The following is a 13875-nucleotide window of genomic DNA, read 5'->3' as shown; positions in this document are numbered from 1 at the left end:
ATTGGCTGGCTTCGGCACTAATATATAAAAAAAAGGAGGACAAAAATCAAAGTGGGTTATATAATCAGTCTGATCCGAGTCCAAGGTTGTAAGATTTTTAAAGGATTTTCTTCAATGCAAACCAATTCTGTCAACTGGCAGCCGTGCTGTTATGGCGTGCCAGCAGTAATGAGTCATTTAAGTTCGAGAGGATCCATAATAAATAAAAGAAATGACGTGAATCCAGCAGCCATAAGAAGACTTTTTACCTGTCCCATCATGGTCTCCTTGTACTGTTTCTTCTGTGTGACCTTGATGGGCGGCAGCTTGGTGACGGCAGAGACCAGGAAGTTCATCAGGATGTCCTCGCAGTTGGCCAGCTGGTCCACCATGCTCTTCAGACTCGTGGGTAAGTAGTTGGTGTACAGGTGATGGTAATACCTGCAAGAGAGGACGGAGAGGAGTTAGAGGGACTATGTGGATTGACCTTCAGGAGACTGTTTTTGCGTTAAAACTTCCCTGTAAGGCTGAACAATCCCACAATTTCAGACCTTTAAAGATGGATGAGGGGAAATGAAGAACTGTGCGTATTTAAATGCATCACAAATTTCTAGACACCTTGATTTTCCAGGTTGAAGCCCTTCGGCTACGACTCTGAATTCATCAACGGACTGATTGCTCAAGTTCCTGGATGGATTGAGCGAACAACTTACCGAAAGTGATTAAGCGTTTTGGCTGCCGTGATTGGCTGACTTCAGCTTAATGGACTGCTCCCATCACAGCTGAGTGAAGCCATATTAAAGCCGACAGGGCTGTAGTATGACTAAACGCAGGAACTACGGAGCGCTGTGTAGCAGACAAATTGACACTTTTTTGGATAAAACATACTCCGTGTCAAAACACTGGTTTCCCGAGGCTGTGCTACATCGAACATCACACCTACTTTCATAATCTACAGATCACTGCATCAAAGTCGTATCAAAAGAAAGACAACTGAACACTGGAGAGCAGAGCAGAGCAAAGCTGTGATTCCCGTATAACAGAAGGGGAACAGAAGTAAAGAGCATGAAAGAAAACAGCGGCGCGGAGTGAACGGCGACACGGACGTAAACAGCTGTACCGGAACCAAGTTTTTAAGGATCAAAAGACGACAGTGTGAAGCGCGCACCGTACCTGTGGTAGATGGCGGCCCCGGTCAGCACCATCGAGTAGTCGTTGGTCCATTTGGATGTGTAGCCCCAGCGCTCCTTGTTGCTGTCCCAGAAGTGGCTGCGAGCCGGGTACCCCACGATTCGCTCTGGAAAACTCTGCCAGACGGTGAAGGCAAAATCCACCTGGACGGACAGACAGACAAACAGATTTTCACATTTTAGGATACCTCTTCATAATTCACCCCCATTACTTTAGCTACCAATTGTAAACATTAACATATAACTTTTAGCTATTTCACAATTATTCATTAGCCTAAATTTCTTTATTTCAACTACTTCAAGCTAACAATTTCAACTGTTTATCCATTACTTGTTGCTAAGCTAACAGTTTCAACCAATTTATGAACAGCTCATTAACTGACATCTCTCGACTTGTTGGCTTATTACAAAGTGGATAAGAAGGATGAGGATAAGAATAAATATCAGCCAAAGGGATTTTTTTAACCTGGCACACCAAATGTTAGGCTACGGCGGTTTGAAAAACAAAACTAAGCGCAGAGTATTCCTGGATGTAACAGGAAATATATTCTTTGCGCATTCATTTTTCAAAATTTGAAAAAACTGTCTACTCACAGTTTTACAATATTGTGCAAGAAAAAAGAGACAGAAGACAGAAAGAGACTACAGGGAGGAGTAACAAAGGAAGTGCACACTCAAACACGCCGTGGTGAAAACACAACAAAGGCGAAACCTCATCAAACACAAGGCAGTCTTTCCTAAGCAGCTGCCTGCAGCCAACTTCTGAGGCGGCGATCAAAGCATTCAATCAAATAATTAGACGAAAACATCAAAAAGGCCTCAGTGGCTCCACTAACAGCTCGCTCTACATTACCACACTATAATGCACCGGGAGAGTGTGTATATTAATGAGTACTTATGTCAAAATCCACCATAAGACACAATGCGCATTATTTTTATCTTCTCTGCAAGCAAGTCCCAAAGGTGAAAGAAGAAAAGCACCTATTTCTCTTCTGCTCTTGCTTTTAATCCAATAAAAAGGTGGTTTAATGACGATACAGTTACAATACGAGAAGTGTTTTTCCTACAGAAGGTTGTGGGTACGTGGGAGCATAAAAAACTAAACTATTCTCAATAACTGGATGCTAGTTTATATTTTATTGTGAAAGACAGCTGTCCTTCAAAAGCTAATGGAGGCTTTAAAATTCAAAAATGCCACTTGTGTCACTTTTATCCTGTGAAGTTTAACACTGGGCCGATAGATGTAGAGGCTATTCAGAAACCTGTGATGGTATTTTTGGCTGAGTTTCTTTTCTAACTCGCCCTGGCATTGATGTTCCCTGGGCTCTGAAACTTTGGGAAAAACCTTTGTATTCACGATCCAGTTTTTCTTCATGGGAGAAACGTGGGTCGATTTGTTTTTTTGGGGCTGGATTTTCCCTTCGATGCCAACTCTGCCTTGCCATCTTGATCCTCCGCACAAACAGCCTTTATGAGATCTAATTCTACACTGTTCAAAGCAGCATCTGGCTTCCCATGGTGCCGCGCCAAAACATGTCCCCGGGAAAAAACAGGAACAGTCCCGACAGCATGCGGAACAAAAAAAATGCCCATAACAGTGCTGCTCCCAAATCGGGGATTCGGGGAGGTGCAGTTGTGACTACAGGCGCCAAAACACGAAGTGGAAGATGGAAAGAAAAAAGGACAGAGAGAGAGAGAAGGAAAACAGAGGAAGAGAAAGAAAAAACAGACGAGAAGAGAGGGAAAAAGTTAGGCACTGGGAGAAAAAGTTAGAGTAGTTTAAGCAATTTAAATCGAGCTTCTGAGCGATAACTTGAAAACACCAGGGACAAACAGGAAGAGTGATAAAAAATTGAGAGAAAATGCAATCAGAGAGTTGCATTTGGGACAGAGAGAGAGTCTGCAACTATGTTTTGTCTCAGGAGGACCAGACTATGGAGACAGAAAGTAGAGAGAAAGAGGCAACTTTTCTTTTCTACTGTACTTTTATTATATCACGAGATACCTCTGTGGTGGACAGCACTGTGTCTTCATCCAGGCTGAGGACAGCGTCGGTCACTATGGTCTCGTAGGGCAAGAAGCGGCTGCTCATCACCTGCGGAGGAGAAACACGGAGCACACAAAGGGTTAACGCCACATCATTAGCGTTTCATTTGTGATCATTCGGCTGCCTGGAACAAATTAAAAAAAGGCCGAAGGAGCGATGATGAGATGTGGAAAAAGAAAAGAATGAATCCGTTTATGGTTACAAGGAGGAAATCTTCAACATTATGTCCCCGTTTTTCTATCAAAATGCATATTTTATGCATCTAACAGTGTGGAGGTGTTTATTCACACAGATGACAGCTTCCATTGAATGTTTCCATGGATACATTAATAGCGCCGTGTCATTCAAAATCACTGCAGGTTGTGAGGTTTTCTTCTGAATGTGGGCTTTTTTGTCTAACATCTGGCATTTTTCCCCTTGAGCGTGCCCAGAAAAGGAGGCAATGCAACAAGATGGCCAAACAACCACCACAGCGAAATCTTTGGACGCGGAAGATGTTGTTCCTTAAACGTTAGCTTGGCTATTACCTTATTTACTGAGGTAACCTATTGAGATATCTAGTTTCTCGGTGTGTCACGACTCTCCACATCCACGACTCCGTTTGACTTTTCATTTTTATGCTCTGGATTTGTTTTGAACGACAACAAAACATAGACATTTGTGACAAAGTTTGTTTTTTCTCAAACCCTCTTCCCAAGCAAATCAATAAAGGATCTTTGAGAATGTTATCAGTTCAGTTCAGTTTTTTTCCCCTGAGAGTAAACCCTCTTCTCAAAGAAATCAATAAAGGATCTCTGAAACATCTCCAATACTTGTCGGAGTTACCTTTGTACGGGTCAGTTGTTTTAATGAACGATGTCGAGAGCTCATTTCGATTAAGAACTGAAGTTGTGATACCTCTACAGGTGCTGATCCTGCTTTCACCGATTTGTACGCAACGTTACTTCCTCCAAACTTTACGAGATGTGATTTAGAGCTTCTTTTGCGAACATTAATGGCAACAACAGCAATGCTAAATCAGACTAAACTATTGGGAGAGGGGGTCACACAAATACATTGGAAAAAAAGGGACATATTTAACATATTTTCTACAACATACTGGGGAAAACAGACGAACTCATGAGAAATTAGATCCACTTGTCCATCCAGAGCTTCAACAGTAGAAACTATTTTAATGGTTCCTTACAAATTCATGGGATTGAGGGCGGACAACAAGCCAGGACGTCAACAAACAGCAGCGCACAGAGCTGGAGATAAAAGCCGACGTCTTCCACTTCACTGCATCCCGCTTCCTATCATTTCCAACAGCGATAGAGTGCTGATACAACCTTCCATTACTGCTGCAGGGTTGTCTTTCCATTTTAAAAGAACAATAACAACACATAAATGCAGCCAGACACCTACAGCCTGAGTCACGTGTCCTACACGTGGCACAAATCTACCTTTATCCTCTTCGCCGATGTTTAAAAACCAAACATGTAGAGTTTATTTACAGGCAAATGAAACAAAACATGTGACGGCCCTTGAATATTTACTGGAAGCGGAGAGAGAGAGAGAGAGAGAGAGAGAGAGTGACGGTGGCCGGGGCCTGGTGGGTGGATGGAAAGATCAACATCTTGAGGATATTTAGACGGGAAGTCTTTGGTGAGTTGCCGTGATGAAAAGCGCTCGGAAGAGAAAAAAACAGCAGCTTCTCATTGAGTGTGCGTATTGTAAACTAGATGTGTGCGCTCGAACTCAAACAACCTCCCACACGACCGAGAAAACCTCTCACGAATGCACAGCTTTTAATGGCGGACAAACAAACACATCCGGATACACAACATTTATACATGCGCACACACATTAACAGCCTGGAACAACTGTTATTCAGTTATTCAGAGCTCTGAAGGTCAGGCCTCTGTGAGAATACTTTTAAAACATCACCGGCGCTGGAAAGCCATTAGATTTACATTTAAGAATAGTCACTGTTGACCTCTTTTCTCTGTAAACACCTGGTATTGTCCGCCCGCTGCGCTCCAGCAGAGTGACCCCACTCTCAGCGGGTCTTCATCACTCCTACAGCCGAGGGCAACGACTAACACCGCGGAAAAACGCGAGAATAAATGGCTTTATACCGTCAAGCTGCGCACAGCCTGTTATTCAGCCTAGAGCTGCAGCTAATGATGACTTTAAACTATAAAAGGTGTCAGAAAATACTGAAGGTGCTCATCACAATGTCCCAGTGAACATGCCGAATTAAGATGTTGTTCTCCCGCAACTTTACACAGCTGAGCCTAGACAGAGCTGTCGGTGAGGTCAAGTGCCATCTACTTCTCCAGAGGCAACAACAGCGGCTGAAAGTTCAGCCTGTCGCTCAGGCTGTAACAGTGTGGAGGAGCAGACGCGTGAGTGACAGTTGTATTTTACAGACGGAAAGAGGAGAAACCTCCCTCTCATTTCAAGTGTCATCATTACTGCGGTAATTTCCCTGCTCGCATAAACAGAGAAACAAAACGGTCCCGTCGCTCCGCTTCTTGTTTCCCACTTTGTTTTTAGCAGAACGCTGTCAGGGACAATACCAGCGAAGAAGAGTTGGAGAGAGAGCGAGGAAGGAGACGGGAGGTGGGGGAGTGACAGCGAGACAAACAGCCAAAAAGGGAAAAGAGACCGAATAAAAGACAAAGAGAAGATGAGAGGCTGGTGTTTCCAACCCCCAGATGGTTTGTAATGTTAGAAGTGCGACATATTAGCCTGGGGCTTCCTGGTGCTCTCCAGGAATGTGAGCTCTTGCAGCAGGAATCTGCCTCCAGCACTTCAACTCCTTTGGAAAGGACAGCAGCAGAGGAGAGACGCCGAAAGGAAAGAGGAGGACCACCAGTGTGTGCGAAACTGGGATTCTCACATGGCTTAAATCAACGTCAATGTTTCAGTGTTTTTTTATTGTTAACAATGAAAACATCAAAAACAACAATGCTGCCACATCTCTGTTACTCGCCCCCCGAGCTCGTTTGTTCCTACGAGAGTTCGGCCACATTTTTCCATTTGAGTGTTATTCTCAATTCAGCCGTATTTCAAGGTACCAACCCATCAACCCTTTAGCTAACGTTAGCATTTAGCCACTTCCTAGCTAACGTAACTGTTTGATGGTGTTACACGATATAATAGGAAATATGTAAATCAATTCTGAAATATCAGCACACATCTTGGACACATTTATTTAAGCCTAAAAGTGAAACACACTATAAAACGCTCCACACCTGAGCGTAACGTCGGAGGAAAATGGCCGCCTTGTGAATATTATCTATCATCAGAATAAGATGGAAGTTGAAAAACACAAACTTTTGAACTTAATTCTTTTTAAAAACCTGATTTTGTTGACTTTCCCTGAAAAGCTCTATTTCCTGCTGCAGCTCAACATGTTTTTCTTGACTTCTTTTCTGGGAATTTGGGTTTTTTAAGAAACCTGTAGGGAAGTTTTAATTATACAGTTAAAAAACCTAGACATGGTGGGGTTTTTCGGAGGCTGAGTCTGGTATTTTTAGACTAAATATATTTAAATTCTACTTCTTTTGGGTCAACAAGGTAAATAAATAAATACTTACAACAGGGATTTAAGCTGGCAGTGTGGAGGCTTTGATTCAGAATTAGCAGGCTTTAATGTTAGGGAATAAGAAAACTGAAACTAAAATTGAACTTTCGACTGAAGAAGTAAAACATGAGACGTTTGAGATAATTGAATAAATGATGGGGAAGGAGAGCGCATCGGCGGAGTTTAGACTCGTGATCTCGGTGCTTTCGATAATTCTGGCTGCGATCCCGAGGTGAGAAGGGAGGCCTCGATCGAGAGAAGCACAAAGAGGATGAGAGGAAGAGGAATGATGAAGAGGGAAGAAGAGAGAGGATCTGTGAGTGAGGAAGGGGATGAAAGAGAGACGGGATCAGGAAGAAAGTGGCAGGAGAAAAAAAAAGAAAAGGCGATAGGGATGAAAAAGCATCCCTCCCTCTCTTCCTCTGTGGGGCGGAGGAACACAGCTTGGCTCGCCACAGTAAACACAGAACCCGCCACAACCACAACAAACCACAGGCTGCCTGGCACACACACACACACACAAACACACACACACACACCAGTACCAGTACGCTAAGCCTGTTCTGCTCGCTTTTCACGGACACACAGCTACACACAGCTACACACAGCGGCCTCCCGCTGTGATTGACAGCTTGGTAGAAACCACTCAGAGACACGAGGAGAGGTAAACCATAAACCCAGCCTACCGCCGAGTGACTGACGCTGATGTGAAAACCACTTCTTCTGATTGGCAGCTGAAGTTTGGTCCTCGCAGGAGAGAGACGACGGCGTCGGATGAGTCTCGTGTCTCGGAATACAGATGAGCAAAACCGGATCCTGTTTCCCTTCCCTCGAAAACAAACCTCAAAACTTGAGCTGGGAAATTGTAAAAAAAAAAAAAAAAAAGCAAGCTGAAGGCAGATATCGCCCCGTGTGTCTGACCTTCGGCTCGGACAACGAGAGGTCACGGGGAGGTCAAGATAAACACAACAAACCCTTCGACAGGGCAGAGTCTTCAGCGTCGAAAGCCTAACAAGGTTGTCATAATAAATGCCACAGAGGTATGCTCGTGGCTCAGGGCTCTCTGGTTTATGTCTGGCTGGAGGCGTAACTCTATAAAAACAAATGTGTCTTTTATGACAGTCAGTCATAAGAAAAGCGAGCAGAAAGAAGATATAGCCCGCGTGTGGAAACATTATTTCTAGGTGCACTTCTGTTGGTTTTTAAAGCGCTGAGTCATATTTAAAGGAGCACTGTGTAGTTTTTGGAGAAGAAATTCAACACACGAAATAAAAGAAATATTTATTTTTTTCCATAACTGAATAAACAAGCTGTCCTCAGAGGAAAATAAGGTCCCCAGAACTCTGTTTGAAGGTAGAAAGGTGGCAGGGTCCGCCACTTGTAAACAAAATAAAACAGTATGAAGTTGTGTTTTGTTCTTTAAGGTTTGTTTGTTTAGTTTGTTTTTCTCTTCTGATTAAAATGAATTCCCCAAAACGACATGGTGCACCTTTTTTCTACTGATGTGAAAATGTTTGTTGAGAAATAAATAATAATATTAAAGCTTAGTCAATAAACACAAAATTATTCATCGACTAGTTTGATAATTCTGTAATTGTTTCAGTCATTTCTTAAGAAAATATGCTGAAACTTATCCTGTTTTATGACTTTTTCTCTATTTTATATGATTTTTTCATAAGATTGAAGATTTTTTTTTACTTTTTCTATATTAATATTACATATTTTGATTTATAGACCACTGTTGAGTTGAAAGATGATGCCATTGTCCACAGGTGACTGCTGAAAGTCATTGAGCTTGAGCTCTGTACCATTGTAACACTGGGATTTATTAGACATCCCTGTGTGTGTCCTGTCACAGCTGTTGGCGTTTGTGACGAGTGGAAGAGGAAATAAAATGAAGCTGTTGTTGCCGGTCAATGCGGTAACCTTACGCCTCCATGTCTCGTGTATCACTTCCTTATTAAAAGACGCTCTGTGGTGTTTCCTTTCTGTGGGCCGCTGTTTGTGTGTTTCTCTCAATTGTGTTGAGTTTTCTTAGCTTGCCTTCCTCAGTATAGCTAGCCGGGTGGATATGTATATGTATGATATACAGGAAGAAATAACTGTGTGCTTGACTCATCTGTGCAGCTAATCTGCTGTCAACAAAGCATGTATTTTATCTAGTCACAAAGGAGGCTACATGCCGGTGTTGCAACCAACCTGGGCAGACCTGACAGAAGAGTTTGAAACAAAGAAAGGAATAATTTAATGAATTACTATGCCGAATTTACAAGAGGGAACCAATAATTAAAAATTTGTCATAGGCGTCGTTTTACAAAGTTTATAAAGTTTCTCCTGACTCAACAACCCAAAAAATTCTGTGATTTTTTTAGGGAGTCTGGGGCTGATTTGCATCATTTTTTAACTGGATCACTTATCCAGAGACAGAACACCTAATACCAGGTTATACCAGGTGTAAATGGAGTCAAGGCACAGCGTATGTTGGATCCTTGTCTGGCAAGGATGTGAGAGGTGATCTGACTCCCTTCGCTTGTGATGGAAGACAGTTGGAGATTGCTGTCAGAGCGACCGGCGTTGAGCGATGCCTGAGAGGACGCGCTACCTCGTATACAGAAACACACCCACATCCAGATACAACAAGAAAATATTGAGAACATAATGAAAATAATCTGTAGCTGCATCCCTAAAGACAAAGATTTTCTCATTATGAGTTTCGAATAGGCGGCACGGATGTGAGATTCATGAATTATTGGGCACATTAAGAAAAATCAAACCTGAGACATAATCAAATCAATGCTGCAGCTTGTTTTCTGTATAACTCAGCTGTAACTGATTTCTCCAGAGAAAATTGTGTCACTTTCTTCATTTAATCAGATACTTTGCTGTGATTCAAGTAAAGAACGAGCAGCAAAATATACATACAGAAAATAAATAAATGCTACTTTGCATACGCACTTTATTCTCTTCCTTATCTTTCTGCATTAGCCTCTCAGTGTATATATATTCCCATTACTGAGCTTTAATTAAAACCACACAAACTGTCCTTTAATGGAATCAGTGCAGCACAAATCGAAACTCATTAACTCCCAGAAACTCTCAGACTGAATGAAATGTGCGGAGATACAGTAGCTTTACAGTCTGAGAGGAGGCATAAGATGAGTAATTAGGGATCACACCTGAGAGGAGGAGTGTGTGTGTCGAGGCTCACCTTGTTCTCCCCCTCGATGACGATGACGGGCACGGAGGTGGCAGGCCAGCGGTGTTTAGCAGGGAGAGGCTTGTCACAGTTCCACAGGACGATGATCTAAAAGAAAGAAGACAGAAAGATTTTATTAAGCACGCTAACTAGCTGCATTGTGTCTAATTTGATTTCCTCGAACAAAAACAACACTTCCCAGCGTGTTCCCGAATCAACCCACTGAACATGTGACATTTACGTGACCTGCAGCACAGCAAATGTCACCTTATTACAGGCTGATTGAATGTTAAAGAGCCAGAAGGGCAACTGAAGTGATAAAATATTTCCAATTATGGTTCCAGAACGGTTTGTACAACTCGGTCCATAATCAATCAAGTCACATTGTCAGGTTTCATTTCTGCCTACGACATGTTGCCGAACACATTTTCCAGCCCGTGATTCACGCTCCACCTCCAGTCAGATGGTGTTTTACATGAAGGACTCATGTTCTGCCGCCACAGTCACATCGTGTTTTATGCGACTTGGACGGCTGTTTAGCAACCTGCAGGTCAGCCAACATGGAAATGTCACAAGGAGTTAACCTTCACCATTCACTGCTCTTCTACAGCAGGCCTCATTAATATTAGATGAGGGACACACACATTCACACACGACATGACTTCTGTCTGCCCATAACGCAAATATTTACATTCTTACATCTCAGCCTGTTCTCCTTAAAAAAAGAGAAAATTTCAGGAGAATTTTTTTTCAAAGTTTGAAACCAAGTTTCTGTAGAATTCTTTTTTTCTTTCAAAATGGGGATTTGTAGAACTTTTTTTGAAAAAGTATTTTTTCAAAAAGAGTATTTTTTCAAAAAAAGTATTTTTTCAAAAAAAGTATTTTTAAATTGTTTTTGAAACCAAGTTTAAAAAGTTCTCTTTCACTCTGTTTTCACAAATGTTTCTACTGATTTTTTAAATTTGGTTTCAAACATTGTTTGTTAGTTTCACACATAAAAGATAATATTTTTTCCTGAAAAATTGTGTTTTTACAGTCACGAATTTGTTTTTTCTTTCACTTTGTTAAAAAAAGTATTTTTTCAAAAAAAGTACTTTTTCAAAAAAGTACTTTTTCAAAAAAGTATATTTTCCAAAAATTATTTTTTCAAAAAAAGTATTTTTCAAAAAAAGTATTTTTTCCAAAAAAGTATTTTTTCCAAAAAAAGTATTTTTCCAAAAAAAGTATTTTTCCAAAAAGTATTTTTTCCAAAAAAGTATTTTTTTTCCAAAAAAAGTATTTTTTCCAAAAAAGTATTTTTTCCAAAAAAGTATTTTTTCAAAAAAGTATTTTTCCAAAAAAAGTATTTTTTAATTGTTTTTGAAACCAAGTTTAAAAAATTCTCTTTCACTTCACAAAAAATACTTTTTTTGAACCAAGTGAAAGAAAAAACAAATTTGTGACTGTAAAAACAAAATTTTTCAGGAGAAATTCTTATCTTTGAACTGACTGAAAACAATTAACCAGTCATTTTTGCGAGACATTTTTTACGTTGGGAAACCAAGTAAACAAAAGTAAAGAAAAAGTATTTTACAGAAACAAGAAATTCTACAGAATTTTGGTCTTTCAGTTGCATTTTTTTGTGTGAAACCATTTTTTTGTGTGAAACCAAAAAAATTCACAATTTTTTCTTTTTTTCTGCGTGAAAAATGAAAAAAGTCTTTTTTAGAGAATTTTATTTTCAATGTTTGAAACCAAATTAAAAAGATCAGTAGAAACATTTGTGAAAACAGAGTGAAAGAGAACTTTTTAAACTTGGTTTCAAAAACAATTAAAAAATACTTTTTTTGAAAAAATACTTTTTTGAAAAAATACTTTTTTTGAAAAAATGCTTTTTTTGAAAAAATACTTTTTTGAAAAAATACTTTTTTTGAAAAAATACTTTTTTGAAAAAATACTTTTTTTTTTTGAAAAAATGCTTTTTTTGAAAAAATACTTTTTTGAAAAAATACTTTTTTGGAAAAATACTTTTTTTTGGAAAAAATACTTTTTTGGAAAAATACTTTTTGGAAAAAATACTTTTTTGTAAAAATACTTTTTTGAAAAAATACTTTTTTGAAAAAATACTTTTTTAAAAATACTTAAAAAAATAACAATTTGTTGTTTGTATTTCAAAAAAATGTTTTTATCGGAATTTTTCCGTATATACACACACTATCTATATAGAGTAGGTACAGTTTATTGAATCTTATAAAACTGAAGTTAATAAATTATGAAATATTGAGAACAGACAAAGGAAAAGCAGCGAAAAGCAACCATATGTTATCCCTCTAAATGAAGGCCCAAGTAGTAATAAGTAAAGTAATAGGAATTATCAGCATGTACTCAAGTAGAGTTTAGTTGCTGTGATCCAGCGAACACCTGCCCTGCTGAAACGTCCTTGAACAAGTCAGTAAAATAATCCATCCTCGTTCCACTGTGCCGAGCTGTAGCTGACACTGCGCTCAGACGTAGCGGATGGAGGCGAACCACAAAAATTTCCCTGCAGGGATCAATAAAGTTTCACATTATTCTGACATTAACTACGTCACACGCAGCAGCGGTTCCCCTCGGGGACTCTGCACCCTGACTGGACCTGCTGAATTATGAGCTGGGAGCCATTTGGATGTCTGCGTTAAGGTGCTGCCTTGTGCCTACAGCAGCTGTGTGTTAAAACAAATGACACAGCTGTTTGATGAATGGCAAAATCATCTCATCATTAAGCAAAATATAGATAAAAAAAAAAACGAACGAGCATCATGAGGCCGAGAAAGTGTTTGTCAGTGTAAGACAACAACAGGTATACGTTGTGGATCACTGCACACACACACACATGAGGCGTTAATCCACTCATACAGGGCTCTATTCCTGTTTGATTAGAAAGACAGATGGTGTCTCTGCGAGCTCACCAGCCTCCGAGCTCTCAGGATGCTGACGGTGTGCATGTACGCCTGCGCGCGCGTGTGTGTGTGTGGAGGAAAACGGCGAAGAAACCGTCGGCGTATGTAGCACGAGAAGAAACGCCTCGTGCACACGTTCACACACGAGCACACACGCACAGCAGGAGACCGCTGCTGTGTCAGAATGCAAGAAGCTTTCTTGTGTCCAATTTAGCCTCCTCTGTGTTCTTCCTCTCTCCCCCTTCCATTCATTTATTTATATCCCTTTCTTTCCTCATCCGCTCGTAGCCCAGCAGCAACCACCTCTTCTTTTCTTGCACGCCGAGCATGGAAGAAAACACCCCGGCTGTGTACCTGGCTCTCCACTATGCATGCACAGCCTGACGAACACAAAAAGCACCTCCATGACAGTTAAGAAGAGGACGGAGTTTACTCATGTTTAACCTGCTGTTATGAGAAAGTGTTTGTGAGAACGATTGGTTAACAGCGTGCCGATAATCAACCTCTGATCTAACGCTCAGCCGTCTTCACTAAAACTCAAGAGGTAGCCTGCTTATGTTTCACCACCTTGGTTCATTGGTTCGTTAGGATTTTATCAATACTACTGCTCTTATTGATACTCGTTTCAGTTCTTTATCCTTACGAAAGAATTGCTTTTCACAATTTAAAAAAAAAAAGTCAGTACAGGAATATAATTTAAAGGGGCACTGTGTAGTTTTGGAGAAGGAATTCAAACTCGGACTTTAATATTTACAATATGAAAGAGGTAATAATACAAACTGAGAAATATTTACCTTTTCCATAAGTGAATAAACAAGCTGTTCTCAGAGGAAAATAACGTCTTCAGAACTCAGAAAAGTGGCAGGGTCCGCCAAATATAAGACAAACAGTACGAAATTGTGTTGTCCTTTAAGATCAGTTTGTTTATGCAGTCGTGAAAACAAAGAGAGTTTGTTTATTTAGTTTGTTTAGGC

General features: G+C 40.3%; 1 protein-coding gene across 1 annotated transcript in view; it reads right to left on the bottom strand.

Moving 5' to 3' along the window:
• Positions 1–13875, bottom strand: part of ext1b (exostosin glycosyltransferase 1b) — a 122577-nt gene that overhangs the window by 6236 nt on the left and 102466 nt on the right. Inside the window, exons 7-10 of the mRNA XM_073484288.1 lie at positions 9996–10091; positions 3175–3264; positions 1153–1313; positions 249–420 (exon numbers count right to left, since the gene is read on the bottom strand). Of these exons, the coding sequence (XP_073340389.1) occupies positions 249–420; positions 1153–1313; positions 3175–3264; positions 9996–10091 (519 nt within the window). The remainder of the gene's footprint in view (positions 1–248; positions 421–1152; positions 1314–3174; positions 3265–9995; positions 10092–13875) is intronic.

This window comes from Pagrus major, chromosome 16, assembly GCF_040436345.1.
Source record: "Pagrus major chromosome 16, Pma_NU_1.0".
In the NCBI taxonomy this organism is placed as follows: Eukaryota; Metazoa; Chordata; class Actinopteri; order Spariformes; family Sparidae; genus Pagrus; species Pagrus major.
The sequence above is the reverse complement of the archived record's forward strand: the minus strand, read 5'-3'. Positions and strand labels throughout refer to the sequence as shown.